This window comes from Lytechinus pictus, chromosome 17 (assembly GCF_037042905.1).
Source record: "Lytechinus pictus isolate F3 Inbred chromosome 17, Lp3.0, whole genome shotgun sequence".
In the NCBI taxonomy this organism is placed as follows: domain Eukaryota; kingdom Metazoa; phylum Echinodermata; class Echinoidea; order Temnopleuroida; family Toxopneustidae; genus Lytechinus; species Lytechinus pictus.
The window spans coordinates 2,602,800-2,621,218 of NC_087261.1; the positions used below are offsets into that span (position 1 = coordinate 2,602,800).

The 18,419-nt window shown below is 34.1% G+C and overlaps 1 protein-coding gene across 1 annotated transcript in view; it reads left to right on the forward strand.

The window, feature by feature from the left end:
* The window catches only part of LOC129280475 (cerebral cavernous malformations protein 2 homolog), a 36,204-nt gene extending 17,785 nt beyond the window's left edge, over positions 1-18,419 (forward strand). Inside the window, exons 7-11 of the mRNA XM_064112149.1 lie at positions 547-670; positions 5,432-5,486; positions 6,398-6,500; positions 7,131-7,269; positions 14,200-18,419. Of these exons, the coding sequence (XP_063968219.1) occupies positions 547-670; positions 5,432-5,486; positions 6,398-6,500; positions 7,131-7,269; positions 14,200-14,417 (639 nt within the window). The 3' untranslated portion in view covers positions 14,418-18,419. The remainder of the gene's footprint in view (positions 1-546; positions 671-5,431; positions 5,487-6,397; positions 6,501-7,130; positions 7,270-14,199) is intronic.

The following is an 18,419-nucleotide window of genomic DNA, read 5'->3' on the forward strand; positions in this document are numbered from 1 at the left end:
CTTCAGCAAGAAATTCACCCACATGTGCTGTACTCAACCCAGTTGAGATAAATGGGTACCCGGTAGGAAGAAATTCCTTGAATGCTTCAGTGCCTGCATGGCAGCACAGCTAAAGCCGGGGTAATAATATCAGCGCTTTGTATCCTCGGGCAAAGAATGCTTTATAAATCTAGCTATTATTATTATTTCAAAATAACCATTATGCAAACTTATATACTGAAGACGTACTTGTATTCATATCTACTTGTAAAACAAATGTCAAGCATGAATTGTCATTCAAGTATTAAGGCAACTTTAAAAAGTCTTGAGTGATGTCTTATTGTAGAAATCCCGCTATTGAGGCACTTTGCCTCCTTTCAATACTTTGTTTATTATGAAAAGTGAGGATTGGTATTAATGTAAAACTACATGCAGTATTTCTGTGTTGAAGATGCTGCATCACAAGCCCATGAACATTAATCTTCGGTAAACTGAGAGTGTACATTTTATACTGTGTAGTTTTAGATAATTCATTCATTTCTTGTGATGAATTTTATCTTCCTACAGGAAAAATCAGAAGAGATCTGCGCTATAGTCCAGCAGATCTTTGAAGTAGTGTACACTGAAATGACCATGAAACAATTTGATCTCTCACTCATGCAAGCCGTTAAAGACTATTCAATAGGTAGATGTAAGTATCACATTAGCATGCGGGTAATCAAGGATGAGATTTATATAAGATTGATGAATTAGAGACTGTCATTTCCAATTATTTTCTCTATTTCTAAGTCTCTCCTGTCAACCGTACATGCCAGAGTCTGATGTCTTGGACATATATATGAGCAGATTAGAATATAATTCTTTGCTCTGGGTTTTATCAATATACATGGATTAAATAGCACAGATGATTACAAAGGTTTGTAAAATTGTTGTATTTTCAGGACAGCAATCCATCTGGATATACATCTGGTGTACCTCTTGCAAGCTACTCTCTTATGTGACAGACTAGTCTAATAAGCATCAATGAAATCTAAACTGACACCAAGCAAAAACTTGATATCTTTCTGAAAACGCTGAGTACACTTTCCCTTAGTCGTTCTATGTCCTCTTTCTCCTTCATGTTCATCTCGGGAGAATTAACGAGGGAATCATTTTTAGGTCAGCATCTGCTTTGGAGTGTAACATGATATCATATCATTCCCCTATTCACCTCATAGTTTTCAAAAAGATACAAATTGGACTTTCATGATGCCCAATAAAAACCTGCTTTCATTTTGTACTCTTTTCTGTGTCATGAAAAAAGTGTTCACATACAAAACATAACCAGAGGTCATATGGTATTGGCATACACTTGATATAACTTGATTATATGTAAATGAACCTGGACTGGTCTTACGTTTCTGACCAGTGGTGACCAGTTTCGATATTAGATGAGGACTTTTTTAGTCTTGGCATTGGAGTGAGATCTAGGTCTAGTGAATGATAATGGTGATGATGATGATGATGACAACGATTATGGTGATGGTGATGATGATGATGGTGATGATGATGGTGGTGATGACGATGATGATGGTGATGATGATGATGATGATGATGGTGGTGATGATGATGATGATGATGATGGTGATGATGATGATTTTGATGATAACGATAGTGATGATGAAGATGATGATGATGACGTTGGTAATGGTGATGATGATGATGATGAGTGTGATGATGATGATGATGATGATGAGTGTGTTGATGATGATGATGATGATAATGCTGATGGTGATGATGATGATGATGGCGATGATGATGATGAAGATGATGATGATGACTGACGACGATGATGATGACGTTGGTGATGGTGATGATGATGATGATGATGAGTGTGATGATGATGATGATAATGCTGATGGTGATGATGATGACGATGGTGGTGGTGATGGTGATGATGGTGGTGATGGTGACGATGACGGTGGTGGTGGTGATGATGATGATGGTGAAGGTGATGGTGATGATGATGACGATAGCCTTTCTACAGTTTATACAAGGTTCAGATGACCTAGGATATTTTAATTAAAACAGAACAAGAAGAGACATTTGCTTGAAAAAATAGTTAGTATACTCACTTTATTTGAGGCAGCAGAGATGATAGAACTGTTAGAAATCAAGAAAATGTTTTTATGAAGAGCTCTACATTTATGAATGAATATATTGCAGAGCTTTTAGGATTGGGTTTAATGCAGGTGGTTGCATGACCTACATGTATGCACTTTCACTTTGATCGGACAGATAAGGGAATCATGATGAGAATGCTTACATTTTGAATATGAACAGGGCCAATAATTAGGTCATTCTTGTCAGATTCAACCACGTGTCTTACATATATATGAAACAATGGGACCATTTCAGATTGATATCTTATCTCTTGAGGATGCATGGGTCGCGTAGGATGATGGATGTGATACGTCTGACGTCTACAACAAATTCAAGACAAATTTGACCTAGATTAATCACCGATATCGTTTGATCAAAGAAATCAGCGGATACAATAGGCCCTACCTTCGGTATCCACGTGGAGTGGATTTGAACAATTTGTCGTTCGGATATTGCAAATTACACTCAACTTCAGATGATGCTTGATACGGTTGAAGCCATTGAAGGACGATCAAAAGTACAAGAGTAAATTTGATACATGCCATGAACTTATAACATATTTTTTACTATCTGTGAATTATGAATGGGCTTTTTGTGCACGTTTTTGTTTTGCTAGGGGTGATATAGAAATATGTTCCAGGGCGATTTCACCCCCAAAATGCTGAAAATAGCCCTGTGAAATATAAAAGAGCCCCAGAAATTCCGCCATTCACTGATTCTCTTTATCTGTCTGATCAATGTGAAGGTTAAAGCTTAACCACTGTTTCAGATTTAGACAATTAGTTGTGAAAACGAAAAATTGTCTGTGAGGTTCCATGCAACATTACAAATAGACCTGGTTCATATACCTAAAATCTGAATAAGTCTAGTTATCTCCTAATTGCATTGGCCACAGTACACAATAAAATTACCAGACTTATTTAGATTGAATGAATACGGGCCTTTGATTATGAACAAATATCTCTTCTCATGATTGAATGAGAATTTTTAAACTACATCAGAATTTTGTTACAAATTTTCAACAGTCCTTGTAACTTCAAGTTTATTTCCAGTTTTATGAAAGGCAGTAAAGGGTCACATCAAACAAAAGCTCAGCAAAATAAACATATTTACGTCTGACCCCTAAATCCTGGCCCTTCTTGAGATGGTGTGTCTCTGTATTTGGGCTTCAGATGGAAAAATTGTCATTCTTTCAAATGAACATTTGTTTTAGTATAGTAGTTCATGAATTGAAGGAAAGTTGGAGAAATTGGGATCTGACATACAAAATGTTGATAATATTATGGAGTTGTCGAGGGCCCATGTCTTCCAAAAGTTACGATTGATCTAATTGGTCTCATTTCTATAGAAATCCATCCATACCATATTTTTGTTCTACAGGAAATTTGCACAATCTCCATTATAATCAACAAAGAGAATCACACTGAATTTTCAAGAGAATGATAAATCTATGCATACACGTCATATCTAGAAAATATTTTGAACAAACATGCAATTTAGATGTTGACGTTGCTGGCCGTCCATAGTTGTGATTGATTGGATCAATCAAAACTCTTTGTAAGATGGGCCCCTGGTGTCACTAGGTGACAGTTGTGATATTAATGATAATATGATGAAGTTGTATAGCACACCCACTTTATATATATAATTCTTGATTGCATCTGAAGCCATTTCGCTTTCCGTCCGTGCCCTTTTAGCATAAGCCGAAATCTTTTCATTTCATCAAGTATTTTGTCAGTAATTATAACTGGGGCCCGTCTTACAAAGACTTGCGATTGATCCGATCAATCGCAACTATGAAAAGCCAGCAAAGCCAACATATAAAATGCATGTTTGCTCAAATTTTTTTCTAGATATGAATGTATATCCATAAATTCATTGATTTCTTGACAGTTTGGTGTGTTCTCTTTTGTTTACAAATTTGTTTACAAAGGACATTTGGCACATTTCCTGTATGAAAAAATTATGACACTAATGGATTTCCATAAAGTTACGATTGTTTGGATCAATCGTAACTCTTTGTAAGATGGGGCCCAGGGGCCCGTTGCAGAAAGAGTTGCAATCAATCGCAACTCTAAAAATCATGCGCGACTTGATGTTCAACCAATCAACAGCGCGCATTTGGGACTTGCGATTGATTTTTTGGCTTGGGTTTAAACGCAACTCTTTCTGCAACGGGCCCCAGATCTATCTTCTCTCAGCCAATCAGAGGCTGGTATGCAAGTAGCCTGCAATATATTTGTTGGTGATTTTCACTGATAATTTTCTTCATGAAGTGATCTCTTTTTTTATTTGTCACATCCCAGGGGTATGAAGAATATAGATAATAGCTTGTTTTAAGAAGAACAAAAAAGACTGATCAGTTGTTGTTAATAATCTTGGAAGGGTTTGGCCAAATTGTTCAAGTGGGAAGTCCAGGATATTTGGCTGATGCCATCTTTAATCAGTCTTGCTCTCCTGATGGAATGCTTGAATAGGAAACATTGCAAGGAGGCAGAGTTTCCGAGTTAGTGTCAGTCGGTAGGCGTGGCCCCTTCACCCGACAACCAGGAATAAAGCTAGTGGTCATTTCCTGCTTCATGGCAATATGCAGTAATTGCATTTCCGGTCATTCCCAGGACACCCACATTCTAACCATCTCTCTCCCCCTCTCTCTCTCTCTCTCTAGTTGACAAACTGGCTCATGTGCAAGTATATGTCCGACTGACTTTCCTTCTTTCCTTCTTTCTTACCTTCTTTCCTTTCTTTTTCTTTCTTTCTTTCTTTCTTTCTTTCTTTCTTTCTTTCTTTCTTTCTTTCTTTCTTTCTTTCTTTCTTTCTTTCTTTCTTTCTTTCTTTCTTTCTTTCTTTCTTTCTTTCTTTCTTTCTTTCTTTCTTTCTTTCTTTCTTTCTTTCTTTCTTTCTTTCTTTCTTTCTTTCTTTCTTTCTTTCTTTCTTTCTTTCTTTCCTTCCATCTTTCTTTCTTTTTCTTTCTTTCTTTCTTTCTTTCTTTCTTTCTTTTTTTCTTTCTTTCTTTCTTTCTTTCTTTCTTTCTTTGTTTCTTTGTTTGTCTGTTTGTTTGTTTGTTTGTTTCTTTCTTTCTTCCTTCCTTTCTCTCTTGTTTTCTGTTTATATTCAGCCCCTCCCTCTCCTCTTCTGCTATCACTTTCTTTATTCCCTTCTCTTGATCCCTACCACTTTCCTTCCTCTCTTCTTTTATTTTCATTTATCCACATGTCTTTCACACTTTGCCACTCCCTTTATTTTTATCATTTGAATATTTGATATTGATATTGTGATATTTTCTCTCTCTTTTTTTGCAACTTTACAGCCACAGTAAGTCACCAAAGACCTCCCTTGCCTGGCCTGTATAGTCAACCAGATACGTAAGTAATCACAAACAAGCCTTCTTTGACACCCCTCCCCATGGAAAGTATAAGATAAATCTTTTAAAGGTCAAGTCCTCCTCAGAAAAATGTTGATTTGAATCAATAGAGAAAAATCAGACAAGCACAATGCTGAAAATTTCATCAAAATCGGATGTAAAATAAGAAAGGTACACGTATGACATTTCAAAGTTTCGCTTATTTTTAACAAAATAGTTATATGAACGAGCCAGTTACATCCAAATAAGAGAGTCGATGATGTCGCTCACTCACTATTTCTTTTTTTTATTGTTTGAATTATACAATATTTCAATTTTTACGAATTTGACGATTAGGACCTCCTTGCCTGAAGCACAAAATGTTAAAATGATGGAATTCTACGTGTTCAGGGAGGAATGAAACTTCATTTCACATGACAATGACGAGAAAATAAAAATATTTCATATAATAAAATACAAAAGAAATAGTGAGTGAGTGATGTCATCAGTTCCTCATTTGCATACCAACCGAGATGTGCATTTAACTGTTTTGTGAAATGAAGCGAAACTTTAAAATGCCATAACTTTCTTATTTTACATCCGATTTTGATGAAATTTTCAGTGTTATGCTTGTTGACTTTTTCTCTTTTTATTCAAATCAAGTTTTTGTTGGGGTGGACTTGTCCTTTAATAGTATTTCTCATGTGCACTTATTTTTAGATCTATTGGTCAACTTTAAATTTCATTTGGGATTTTGTTGTTGTTGTTGGGGTTCCACTTTTCAAAGACTGTCTTTGAAAAGCTTTGTCGTCTTCTTTTATCCTGAGTTTGTTCAGAATTATAACTTGGCATAACTTGATAAATATGTTTGTGAAGAAAATGAAAAATGATATTTGCATGTTTCTTTTCCCTTCCTTTCCGTTTTGTGTTTAGAAGCAGTGAGGCCGTCCCATATTCAGGGGCAAATCCCAACTCAAATAGTGCAGAAATCATCAGTGTCACAGCTAAAGTATTGTTACAAGAATACATTGAAGAGGTATGTGGTCCCAATTTAATTTTGTGTGGGGTAATGGAAAATCGTTGAATGAATGAACATGTATGCAGTCTTGAAAGATGAAAGTGAGAAGAAGAGGATGAGGACAAGAGGGGAAGAGGGGGGAGGGAGCGAAGAGGGAGAAGAAAGATGAAAAATATTAATGGAAAAAGGATCAAGAGATGGAGGTTGCGGAGGAAGAGGGACAGAAAAATAGAGGAGGTGGGGTGGGAGAAAAAAAAAGAACACAAAAAATAATTAAGAAGGAAATGAGGATGGAAAATCTTGCATAAAACTACAATTTGAAAGAAGGCATTTCACTTTTACTCTAACCCGAAGGCTTGTTGAAGCTACTATTTTGATTTTAATAATGCTACTTAAATCGTCAAATGATTTTGGATTTTTTCAAAATGAGTGTAACAAAATCAGTGTATAATAGACCTTGAATATATGTAATACACATATATATGTACATGACACTCCAGTTTATCCATTTATTTCATCTTGAAGCAGCACTTACTCTGGAAGAATATTGTTGCAATTTTGAGCATTTTTATAATTGTATTACGCTTTATATAATAGTAAGACACTGACATGTATATCCATGGCATCCTCTCCTTTTTTTTTCTTCAGCTGAGAAGTAAACTAAGTGGTGAAGAGCTGCAGCAGTTTGCGTCCATTTTAAAAGACTATCGGCAAATGGGTTCAATAGAGAATTTCTGTACCAGTTTACAAAGGTTATATGGCCCAGACAGAAAGACATTATTTCCAGGTAAGTTTCTCTAACTGATTGCCACCATTATTAACTCTTTGAATATTTTTCCTGCGGACTTTAATTTTTGCTTGCGATTTGTGAAGAAAAAAGAACGGTTTTAGAGGAATATATTTGCTGCATGAATCTTGCTAATGAATGCTTTGGGTGCAAGCTATGTGTAGCATATAACAGTTAATTTTTGCTTCTACAGGGGCCATTTAATGGTATATTTAAGCCTCATGGTAAAGTCTATGGCAAACCGTTTACAATTTACAATCAGTTGTAATATCTCATTGTCAACTTTACGTTTCTTTAAACAGTCATGGGTAAATAAATGTTAGGATAGACAACAGGAGCATGTTTCTTGCAAATTGTAGAATTAAATCATTCTCTACTTCCAGCTAACTAATACTTGTGATTTAATGAAGCAGGTCACTAAAGATAAAACTTGCATTCTTTAGCACTTACTTTTTTTGGGGTGTGGTTGAATGGAAACATTATTTGTTGAATGGAAATAAAAAAAACAATGCTTATTATTAGGGAAGCCCTATGTCAAAATGATAAACTGAATTTTTCAGAATTTCAGGGAAATCTCTTTTCTTCCACTTGTACACTGTACACCGAAACTTGGCATGCAGTTGTTCAGCGACGCCTGACACAGTGTATTGCACTTGTCTTGCACTAGACGTTTCCCCTAATGTCGTGTTATCCACATTCACCCATCGTCTCCTTCCTAAATCTATTTTCAAAAAGCACCTTTTTTGGTTGTGGATAACACGTTGGCTGGGTTTTTTTGTTTGCAAAAACTAAAGGGAAGACAGTTTTGAAAAATAAATAAAAAATAGCAGGCTAATATACAATTTATTCAAAGAAATAGATGAAAGAAAATAATGTAATTATCTCAAGCAAAAGGGGTCGATATTTCAAAGTCTTATTTTTTTCTAGTGCTGACTGTTATATATTTGAAAATTTCCTTTGTTTTTGAGATGTGGTTATTTTCACATCCTCGCATATGTTGCACTATTTCATGCATGCGCATTTGTGTTTTCAATGTGGTGCCACTTTTACTTCACATACATCGTGTACAGACAACTACATTGTTGCTGTGAAAAACTACACTATAGACTTGGTCGCAGAAAATGTTGAAACAGAGACATCAAAGAATTAGATCAAACACGTTTGAGAATGTACATGTATGAGTAATATTTGGGAAAGTTATTCATGTGCAACATCACACATAACAGTTGCATTGGTGTTCAAAGTATTACTCATAACTCATAATATTATTCATTCATTTTTGCTCAAACTTTCATTGATCTGTTTCTTTTATTTTTATGGCTGATATCATAAACTGGTTTCTTTGGGAACTCCTTAATTAGTCACCATACAATTCTAATAATTTGACATTAAGAATGAAAATTTGACTAGCTGATTCTGATGGAATCTCTACTTTTCAACAATTATGATGCCATATATATTCTCACATCCATATAAAGTATGAACTACAATTGTGTAAGGGGAATAATTAGATGATTAACTGTATACTAACATGTAAATTGCTAATAGTTTTTGCAGTAATCACTTCATAACAATGAACAGTGCAATTCTTGGTCGATCATTTGTAGACTACTTGTATATACTTAGTGGTTTTCTATTAATTATAATTCACATCTCAAATATTCAAGTTTTACTAATTAATCCAAATACAGTATTTATATACTACTTTTACCAAAACTTTTCTACTTTTCATAGCTTTGATCTTCTGCACAATGTTTTACTTCTAAAACATATTCTGAATATAAATCAAGTCAATCCTATAATCATTTGCTGAGCTTTGTGTCGGGTCACGATTCCTGTTGTTAATGACTTATGCTAATTTTTTTTTTTCATCAATGATTCAATAAATTTCATGCATATTTGTGACATTTGTGACTGCGCCGCTCGCTGACTTTTTACTTTCAAGTCTTGCGCATCTTTTGAGACCAAATTTGCGACACCCGGGTATGTGATGAAGTGCCGGTTGTCAACATATTTACCAATTCAAAATTATTCTTCTAAAAAAAGTTTGTGAAAGAATTATCGAGTCATGAAATGAGTAGAATAGGAAAATTTTAAAATGTAAAGAATTTTAATGAATTAATTGGTACATTATAATTGCTACGAATATGGAAGAAATAATATGAAGCCAGCATTCCATTGAAGTGTGTAAAATTTTATTCTACACTGGTTGAGTTTAGACTGAGGGTAAATCTTTATCAGAATAGCAACCTGATTTTCTGTACCTTTATATAGTTTTCATTAGAATTTTAATAGAAACCCTGTTGTTGTCTATGTACATGTGCATTGCAACAGGGGCACCAATCTATGTCACAAATCTGCCCCCAATGTGATACTTGTACATGTATGTATAGACTTATTTGTATTGCTTTACATCACAGGGTGATTAATTAGATTCCTGTAGTGCAGGCAACTATTTAAACTGATATTTTTCCTTTCTCTCCAGATGGTATTTTTTACTATTAACCACAATGATTTCTCTCACATTTTTCTCTCTCATATGGCATCTGTAATGTGTCAATTAATCATCTTTGTTTTTCTCCTTTCTTTTCCATTTAGCAGATTAGATGGGCCTTTTTCTAAATGTTTCTTTTCATCATATATATATTTTACTATGGGATCCTGCAGTGCTCAACATTAACCCTCCACATTTTTTCTCTGCTAACACCACTATTTTCTCTCCAAACGGGGCGTATCAGGGCTGTGCTTTACAAGCTATGCTTAAGGTAGTTTGCAATGAAAGGAAAAAAAGGGGGAAAATAGAAAGATGATAAATGACTGAAAGTGATGGGATAACATGCATGGTAGTCAGCATTCTCTATAATGGTGTATATACTTGCAGACATTGCAGATTTAAAATATAGTGCTATATTTCTATTGCACTGTTTTGAATAGTGAGCAGGTATACAAAGATTAATATTCACAGCATTGTAGTATCTTTATATGCATTTAATATTTTTTTTAGAAGAAATCGGACAAAAAGCAAAAACAAAAAAAGTGCATTTTTGCCCTTTCTTTGTGTATTAAACCTACTTAAAGTTTGGATTTGTACAGAAATATTCCCTCTTGAAAAGGCACAATAATATACATGAAATATTTTGCTAAATAGAAGTCATATGTAGACCTGAATATACCCAATGCATGCTTCACTTGGAATCCTTTTTACAAAAATCTAAAAATCACCTTGATATACAATGTATCTTGGTAATGAGAGTCGTGTTTGCATAGAAACATATGCAAACTGCTAGTTTGCTATTGGAATAATCACCATTTTCATTATATTTGCTCCTCTGCAATCAAAGTCCATAGACAAATAGAAGGGAAAAAAAAGAACAGTGCTTTCAGGAATTTCTGTATGTACTATTTCTTTCCTTCTGCAAAATGAAATCGCAATCAGCAAAGGAACAAATTAAAGCAAATGTAAAGAAATGCCCTAGTATATAGTATTTCACATTTTCTTATATTTCAATTTCTTCAAAGTATCAAACTTACATCTAATACTAATCAATGCACTCTAGATAATGTTTTCTACTGTATAATTGATATTTACAATATTACATTTCAGTATGATCATATACCTCACTATACATGTACCTACTGTGTTTGCATTTCATATTGTGCAGGGAGATTTTTTCCCTTTATATCGTTGTTGTACTATTTTCTGAAATCGATCACCAAAATGATAACAAAGGCATATTTTTATCGTTTTGGGGGTACAGTAGCCTGTAATCTAGGCAGGGGCTTCAGCTATATGTCTGCTATTGCGTTAAACTTTCTGATGAAGCAAACCCACAGTGAGTGTAAAGCAAGCACCACCTGTACCTTCTCGTTATGATTTAGATGCGATGCAGGTTTTTATGTACAAAAATCTTCTACCGGACATTCAATGATAAAACAAGAACATTTTGAGACACTAACAGCTGTTCTGTTAGTAGTCTTCCCACATCAGACCTGTTGCTTACTCTCCCATAACAGCATCAGATTTGTAAAAAGCAAACTAAGACAATAGTTGTAGCCTCTGCCTGCGATGATAGGCTATGGGTTCATGTATATTTGAACCACGGTTGCATTTCTCAAAAATTGCCATTTTACTCTTCCTTTTATAGTTTTATTACTCTTCCTTAAAATCTCATATTCTGATTCTTTTTGCAATTAATCTGATTCAGTCAGCATTGTTATTCACAATCTCACATAATTTAATTTTTAATGTTCACATTATTCTGACTTTAATATATCACAACACTCTGCACAATCATGGGTGTGTCAAATTACTTCCATGACAGTTTATATCAAGACCAATGAATACTCTTTTGTTTTCATAATTTCACTTTTCCACACTGCCATACAACACTTCACCATTCTGTGTACATACACTATGTATATTCATACACTACATGTACATGTATGTACATTCACCTTGTGATGCAGGCCTACAAATGTACATATATTCACTTCTACACTGGTTGTTTAATATTAATTCATAATTATGATCACATATTTTGTTTTATGTGACTAAATTCACCAAATCTACATGTAGCTAATTAACTGATGAACTACTTAAACTGATATCATCACTTTTATGCACACCACATTTTCCTTTTCTCTCTCTCTTTTTATCATTTTTTTTTATTTCTGTGACCTCACACATACATTTCTATTCTTTTTTTATTTGTTCCAATTAAGCATAAAAAGGGTTCTTATTTTGCAAAAAAAAAATGTTCATGTAATTATACTGTTTTCTACATGTATATTGCATAGATATACATTATGGCCCGTATTCTGAAGTCGGGTTTAACTTAAGCTCAGGTTTAAAGTTGTGGTTTAAGTATGGGAAGCCAAAAGTATCACATGTTTTTATTGAGTTGTATGTTTCTTATGTTTTTGTGCTCTTTCCTGATTCATCGACGGTGAAGACAATCATCTATTTATACTTCCTGGACAATTATGAATGATTTGAGAGCCAAATTAGCTGAAATATTATATCTCTACTGTTAGTGATTTATGTAACAATTGGCTCTCCATACTTATACCACAACTTTAAACCTGAGTCTAAGTTAAAACTGACTTCAGAATACGGGCCTATGCCTGTAAGCTCATTTTAATATTCTATAAATCTAGCTTTTTGCTATTAAAGAGGGGGGTTCAGCAAGTTGGTTTGACCCAATAAAAATGAGCTGCTTGCATCTGCCACTGCTAAGTTATTTGTTTAAATCAGTTTTCCTAATCATTTGACCATTTCATTATCCAACTATTGTTTGTTTATTTTTCATTTGTTATTATTTGTGAAATCATTTATGACTAATTCATCCACTAATCCAACAATTCGTCAGCGGTCTTCCGAACCGTCGTATCACACATACGACGGTGCAAACCCATTTTAGAGAAAATCGACTTCAAAGTTTACTATAATTTTCACACTGAGTTCCCCAGCCTTACAACACATTCATTGCTAGAAAAATACATGGTTGGAAAGACCAAGACAATTGCTTGACAATAGTATCCTTATTTTTACACAAAAGCAAGGATCAGAGAAAATATCGCAAAAGAGTCACATGCTTGTAATTTCGGTTTGAGGGGTTTAAATTCCCCCCCCCCCCCCGTACAAAAACGCCATAGGGAATACAACAACCCTGACCCCGATTTCAATGCGCGCGGTCAGTCAAAATGTCGTATCGCTTTTCACGTGCAAAGTCAACGCAGTGCAGATGGTCGATACTACAGTGTGGCTGACCGCGCGCATTGAAATCGTGGTCAGTCAAAACATTGTATCGCTCTGTTACAGTACACGTTTCCATTGGGATTTGCGCATTTTATTTTAAAAATGTATGGCATCGCCGTGAAAATCCTCTCATATCTCAGAAAATAAAATAAATTGCTGCCTAGAAATTTAGTTATGAATAGAGTAGGACTTGTACTTTAATTGTCTGCAAAAATCTCAAAATCGATCTCAAATCTCAAAAAAAAAATTTGACCAAAATTGACTGATACGACGGTTCGGATGATCGCAGACGAATTCATCCACTTATTTATCCATCCATTCATTAATCCTTTATTCATCCATCTATCTATTCAACTTATTCATCCATCCATTCAAAAGATCCATCCGTCCATTCATTTATCCATCCATCCATCGATACATCTATCCTTCCATCTATCCATCCATCCACCCATCTTTCATTGCATCCATCAATCCATTTTTCATTCACGGTGAGTTGCAGTACTGCCGTGGCCGAGTGGTCTAAGGTGCCCGACTACACCATGAAAGTCCGGGGTTCGATTCCCAGTAGGCCCTTGACCAAGGCATTTTTATCTACATCGCTCTTTTATATTGCATCAAATAAAATGAAAATGCTTTATGCATTAATATTGATACCAACATATGCACATGTTAAAAAAAAATAATTCATCCAATCATTCATCCATCCATCTATCCATCCATCCATCTTTTCATCTATCCATCCTTTTCTCCATCCATCCACCCATCCATTCATTGTTTTGATTTTAATTATATTCATTCATTGATTCATTCATCCACTCATTCAATCAGTCATCAAAAGTTTCCTAAAATAAGTTTAATCTAAATAAATATAATCTAGTCCAGTCAAACTACTATTACAAAAATAAAATTTCCAAATTTTCTAACCATATAAAGAAATATTGACCTGTAGTTGATGGTTTATTTTCATCTTTTGACATCTTTTTTGTTATAACAATATGATGGTATTTCGTAATACTACCATCTACTCAAACATGTACATTGAAGAGTGTACACCTGTATAGAAATCTGCCATTTTAAATGTTGATTTTAATGATGTAATTGGGTTGATCCAATTTTGGAGAGAAAGCACAGCCCTGACCATTCCCCTTGCATGTATCTCCTGTCTATTCTAGGGATGCGTATGTGCCTGATCAGCGACCACCACAGATCCTTCTTCGACAGCTACATGCTAGCCAACGACATCGAGGACCCCTATGGGAGCCGCAGTCGTGCCTCCATTGGGAATATCAGCGATGACGCCGATTCCACTATCAGTGGAAACTCAGGTCCATTCACCCGGTCTTTGCTCTCTGCTATGGGCACTATTGAACCTGTCTCTCCTACGTTGTGATGAATGAATATTCATGAGCTTCAATCTATGTTGAATGAACATTTAAATTAGATGAATATTTATTAGTCTCATGATGATAACGATGAAGATGCTGCTTACATAAATGTGATTTATAACTGATTGTTACTTGAAGTACAACTGTATATAAAGATCAAGAGCTGTAATTTTTTTATTTCAGTGAAATATTTATTTAATATAATTCATTTCTTATTTTTCAAATTCATTAGCTTTTATTTGCTTCATTTGAATTTTCATCTGACTTCATATTCATGGATTCAGTGAGAAGTGATAGTTTTCCATTGAAGGCTGATTTGCATAGTATCATTATGTGCATGTTTGTATTCATACTGTACGCCTCCAAATTACAGAAATCTAACTGATCATTTTATTATGAACTAACTTGCATGTAAGACAAGCCCATCCCTCGTCTAATGAATATTCAACTGCTTTCATGTTCACGTTATGTGAATTACATTGATTCAGCTGTTAAACAGTAATAGCAAGAACAGAAAAAAATACAAATTTCACCTGATTACATATATGTCCTCTTGGGTTGCAAGAAAGCTAGAGTAAATAGCGCCATCTTTTGTCAATGTATGCACAATTTTTCTTGGTGGATATTCTGTCTTTTTTTTCCATCCATAGCTCAAAGTATTTCAGGTCTATGATATATTGTGTATATCCTCACAGCCCTTATGAGGATTTTGTTAACCCATTGACAACTGGAACCGGGTTATACCTGTACAAAGTATATGGGAATAACAGAATTAAGTATTCAACGGGTTAATAGGTTTCTATTTCACTGTTTGTGTAGCATTTGATTTGTGTTTATTCATTCCGTTGTAGTTGACTGGAACCCCCCCCCTCCCTTTGTCTTCTTCACTACTTATAGTGAATGGATGAATTAAACTTTAGCCAAAATTGAAAGTTTGTGATTATCTCATGACAGTGATAGGCGTATGTATTGGCCTACACAATTTTTGCTATTCTGATCAAAGTTGCTTCAGTCTTTGTTACAACTTTGTTGTAATGTATACACACATTTGATGTATCCTGAAGATACTGTGTATTTATGAGATCATAATCAGCAAATATTTCCCTTTTATGACTAGATGTAATTACAGGGGGAAAAATAACAGGAGCTCTGGGGTGATTTTGCCGCTGAAATGCTAAAAAAAGCCCTGGAAAAAATCGAAATCCCCCATTCACTGCACAAATAAAGTGTATCCAATTTAGCAGATTTAGGCAATTGGTTGTGACAAGCAAAAAAAAAATTATATATACATTTTTATAATTTTTTTGGGGCTGCAACTGAACACATATACCAACAGAAATACAGTTGCTTGGGTACCCTAAAATTGGTCTTTCAACTTGGCATTGATCTTTGACCTAATTTGACTTTTAATCTGAAGTTTAAAACCAGTTTCAGTCTGGTACTTTGTGAGACTTAAACTCAAATACATGACCTGGTGATTTGTTTTTCAGAAAGAGTTCAGAGTTGGTTCTTCCTGTGAACAATAGCATTCCTATTTTTTTTTAAATATCTGTAATAATTTCTATAGGTCAGATGACCTGTTTAAAAAAATATTGATATCTATAGGAAGAAGTTTTTTAAAATCTGATGGCAATTTGATTTTTGATCTATCTGAAACCTTAAATTATTATTATACCCGACAGTTGCGCAATTGTAGTAAACACAAATTGTTGCATAATTGCCTGATGTTGGTATTTTTCATTTTAGTCCGCACGTTGATTATAAAAACATTGGTATTTTTTAACCATGGATCTTGAAGCATCGACACATTTTGTTTAAAAAAAACCAAACAGAACAGTAAGCCACCTTTTGAAATGGATATGTGTGCAGAGAAAAGGTTCAAAACTTTTATCTTAATCAAATATTTATAATCTAGATTTCAGTACGGTTCCATTTTAAAGAAAATTTTATTGATGTTTTAAAATTGTAGTCTTATGTTTTGCTACACAGATTTAGTTAGCGTAGGTAATTTTACTAGCCAAGAGAAAGAGCGTGTATTCAAGTGTTGACAAAGTAAATATTTTACTTTGCATTTTACTATTCACTTCTAAGTAATTTACTTTACAAAGCCTAATTTAAGCAAATATTCCTGACAACTATTGACATCATGAAAGTCTATAAAACCAAATAATGTGAATTGAATGTTTCCACCTGCATGCACCAGATGACTTGGTATGACTGCGCGTATGTACATAACTTGTGAACTGCACACAAGCCATACTTAGTCCAGGTAGAGGCTGACTGAAGCAAAATTCTCCAAACCCAAAAGAAATATATTAATTGCAAAGATGGATAGGTATTCTACATTATATACAGAGTAAAATACTTACATGTTAGCCAGAATTTTAAGTATTTTACTCTGTATTTAAAATACTTAACCATCTATGGTATTCAATGGCATGTTTTGGCTATTAAAAGTATTTTGCTTTAAAGTCAGCTGCCTACCCGGCTTAACTCTGGCTAGCATGCAGTTTACAAACATGAAATGCGCGGTGAAGCTTTCTGCACAGATGGATACATACATGTATATTGCTATTTATTATGCTCAAACTTAATGACGTCACAGGTTATTTAGCAAGTATATTGCTTAAATTTGGCTTGATAAAGTAAAATACTAAGATGCAATCTGAATAGCTTTTTGTTTAGTCAAGTAAACTGCTAATTAAACTACTTGCAAAATCATTACTTTGAATATTTACCAACCTAGGACTGCCTAAGATGGCTATGAGAAGATTTTCTAATAGTTATCGTGATCATGTACTTGTACATGTGTACTAGTATTTGTTTTCATAGTAGTTGTGTATTCATCAAAAGGTAAAAGTTGACAAATCAGTACTGCGGATTAAAAGAGTCTATATGAATATGATCTAACTTGACTTAGATTCCTTATATAGTGTTATCATTTTTTTGTATTAAGTTTTATTCCACTTTTTAATACAAAGTGTCTTTTAATTTGTTCAATTGAATTTAATGTTTTGGTGTAAATGTCTATTTGTAAATGTTTTTTTGCCAAACTGGTAAAATTCACTCCATCTTGGGGGGGGGGGGGGAGAGGAAACGGTATGATTAGTCTTCAAACCCAGCAGAGAATGTGTGCATTTGTATGGAATAATACCCCCCCCCTCCATTTTTTGTGTGGTTTTAACTGGCTTCATGAATAAAGTGGATAGCTGAAAGTCAAAATGAATGATTTGAACAAAAACTATGACCACTGATGTTACAGGAGATGCAAATGAGGGGACTTTAAATGACAATACCAATCACTGTTTCTTTGTGTTTTATATGAAATGTGAAACATTTTCCTTTTGTTCACATGGTGATGTAAACAATTATTTGATACTTGAGTGATCATGTGTTAGTTGTGATTCAGTCAAAAGCAGCCTCTTTGAGATCTACAAAAATGAAAAATTTCTTTATTCCATAATGAAATTCATGTATGATATATGATTGGCTTTCTCATTTGCACATTATATCACCCGGGTTCTGCTTGGCTGTTTTGTGAAAATTAAAACTAAAACTTTGATGTGTCGTAAATATCTTATTTACATATTATTGTGATGAAATTTGCAGACACTTTTTTGATTTTCTGTATAAAATAAAACTTGATGGGAAGTCTTCATCTTTCAACCCTTATCAGTTCAAATCAAATCATTCAAATATCCATCCTTTATTACTAAAAATAAAAATAATGGAAAAACTGTTTTGCATTTTAGTGTTCCATCCTTCATTCAGAACAGCACTACAAAGTGCTGTCATTTTCTTCATGTACATGTATAGAATATTGAAGGCATCAAGCCCTAAATCATAATGCAATGTATCCACTTTGAATATGAGTATAGAGCTGTTGATATATGGATGTATATAATGAAATTAAATTTTAGAATAAATTCTAAAGATAGTCTAGTTATTCTTGTAAAAAAAACAGGGATGTATTATGTCAGGTATTAATTAAAATGCCTTAATGCCAA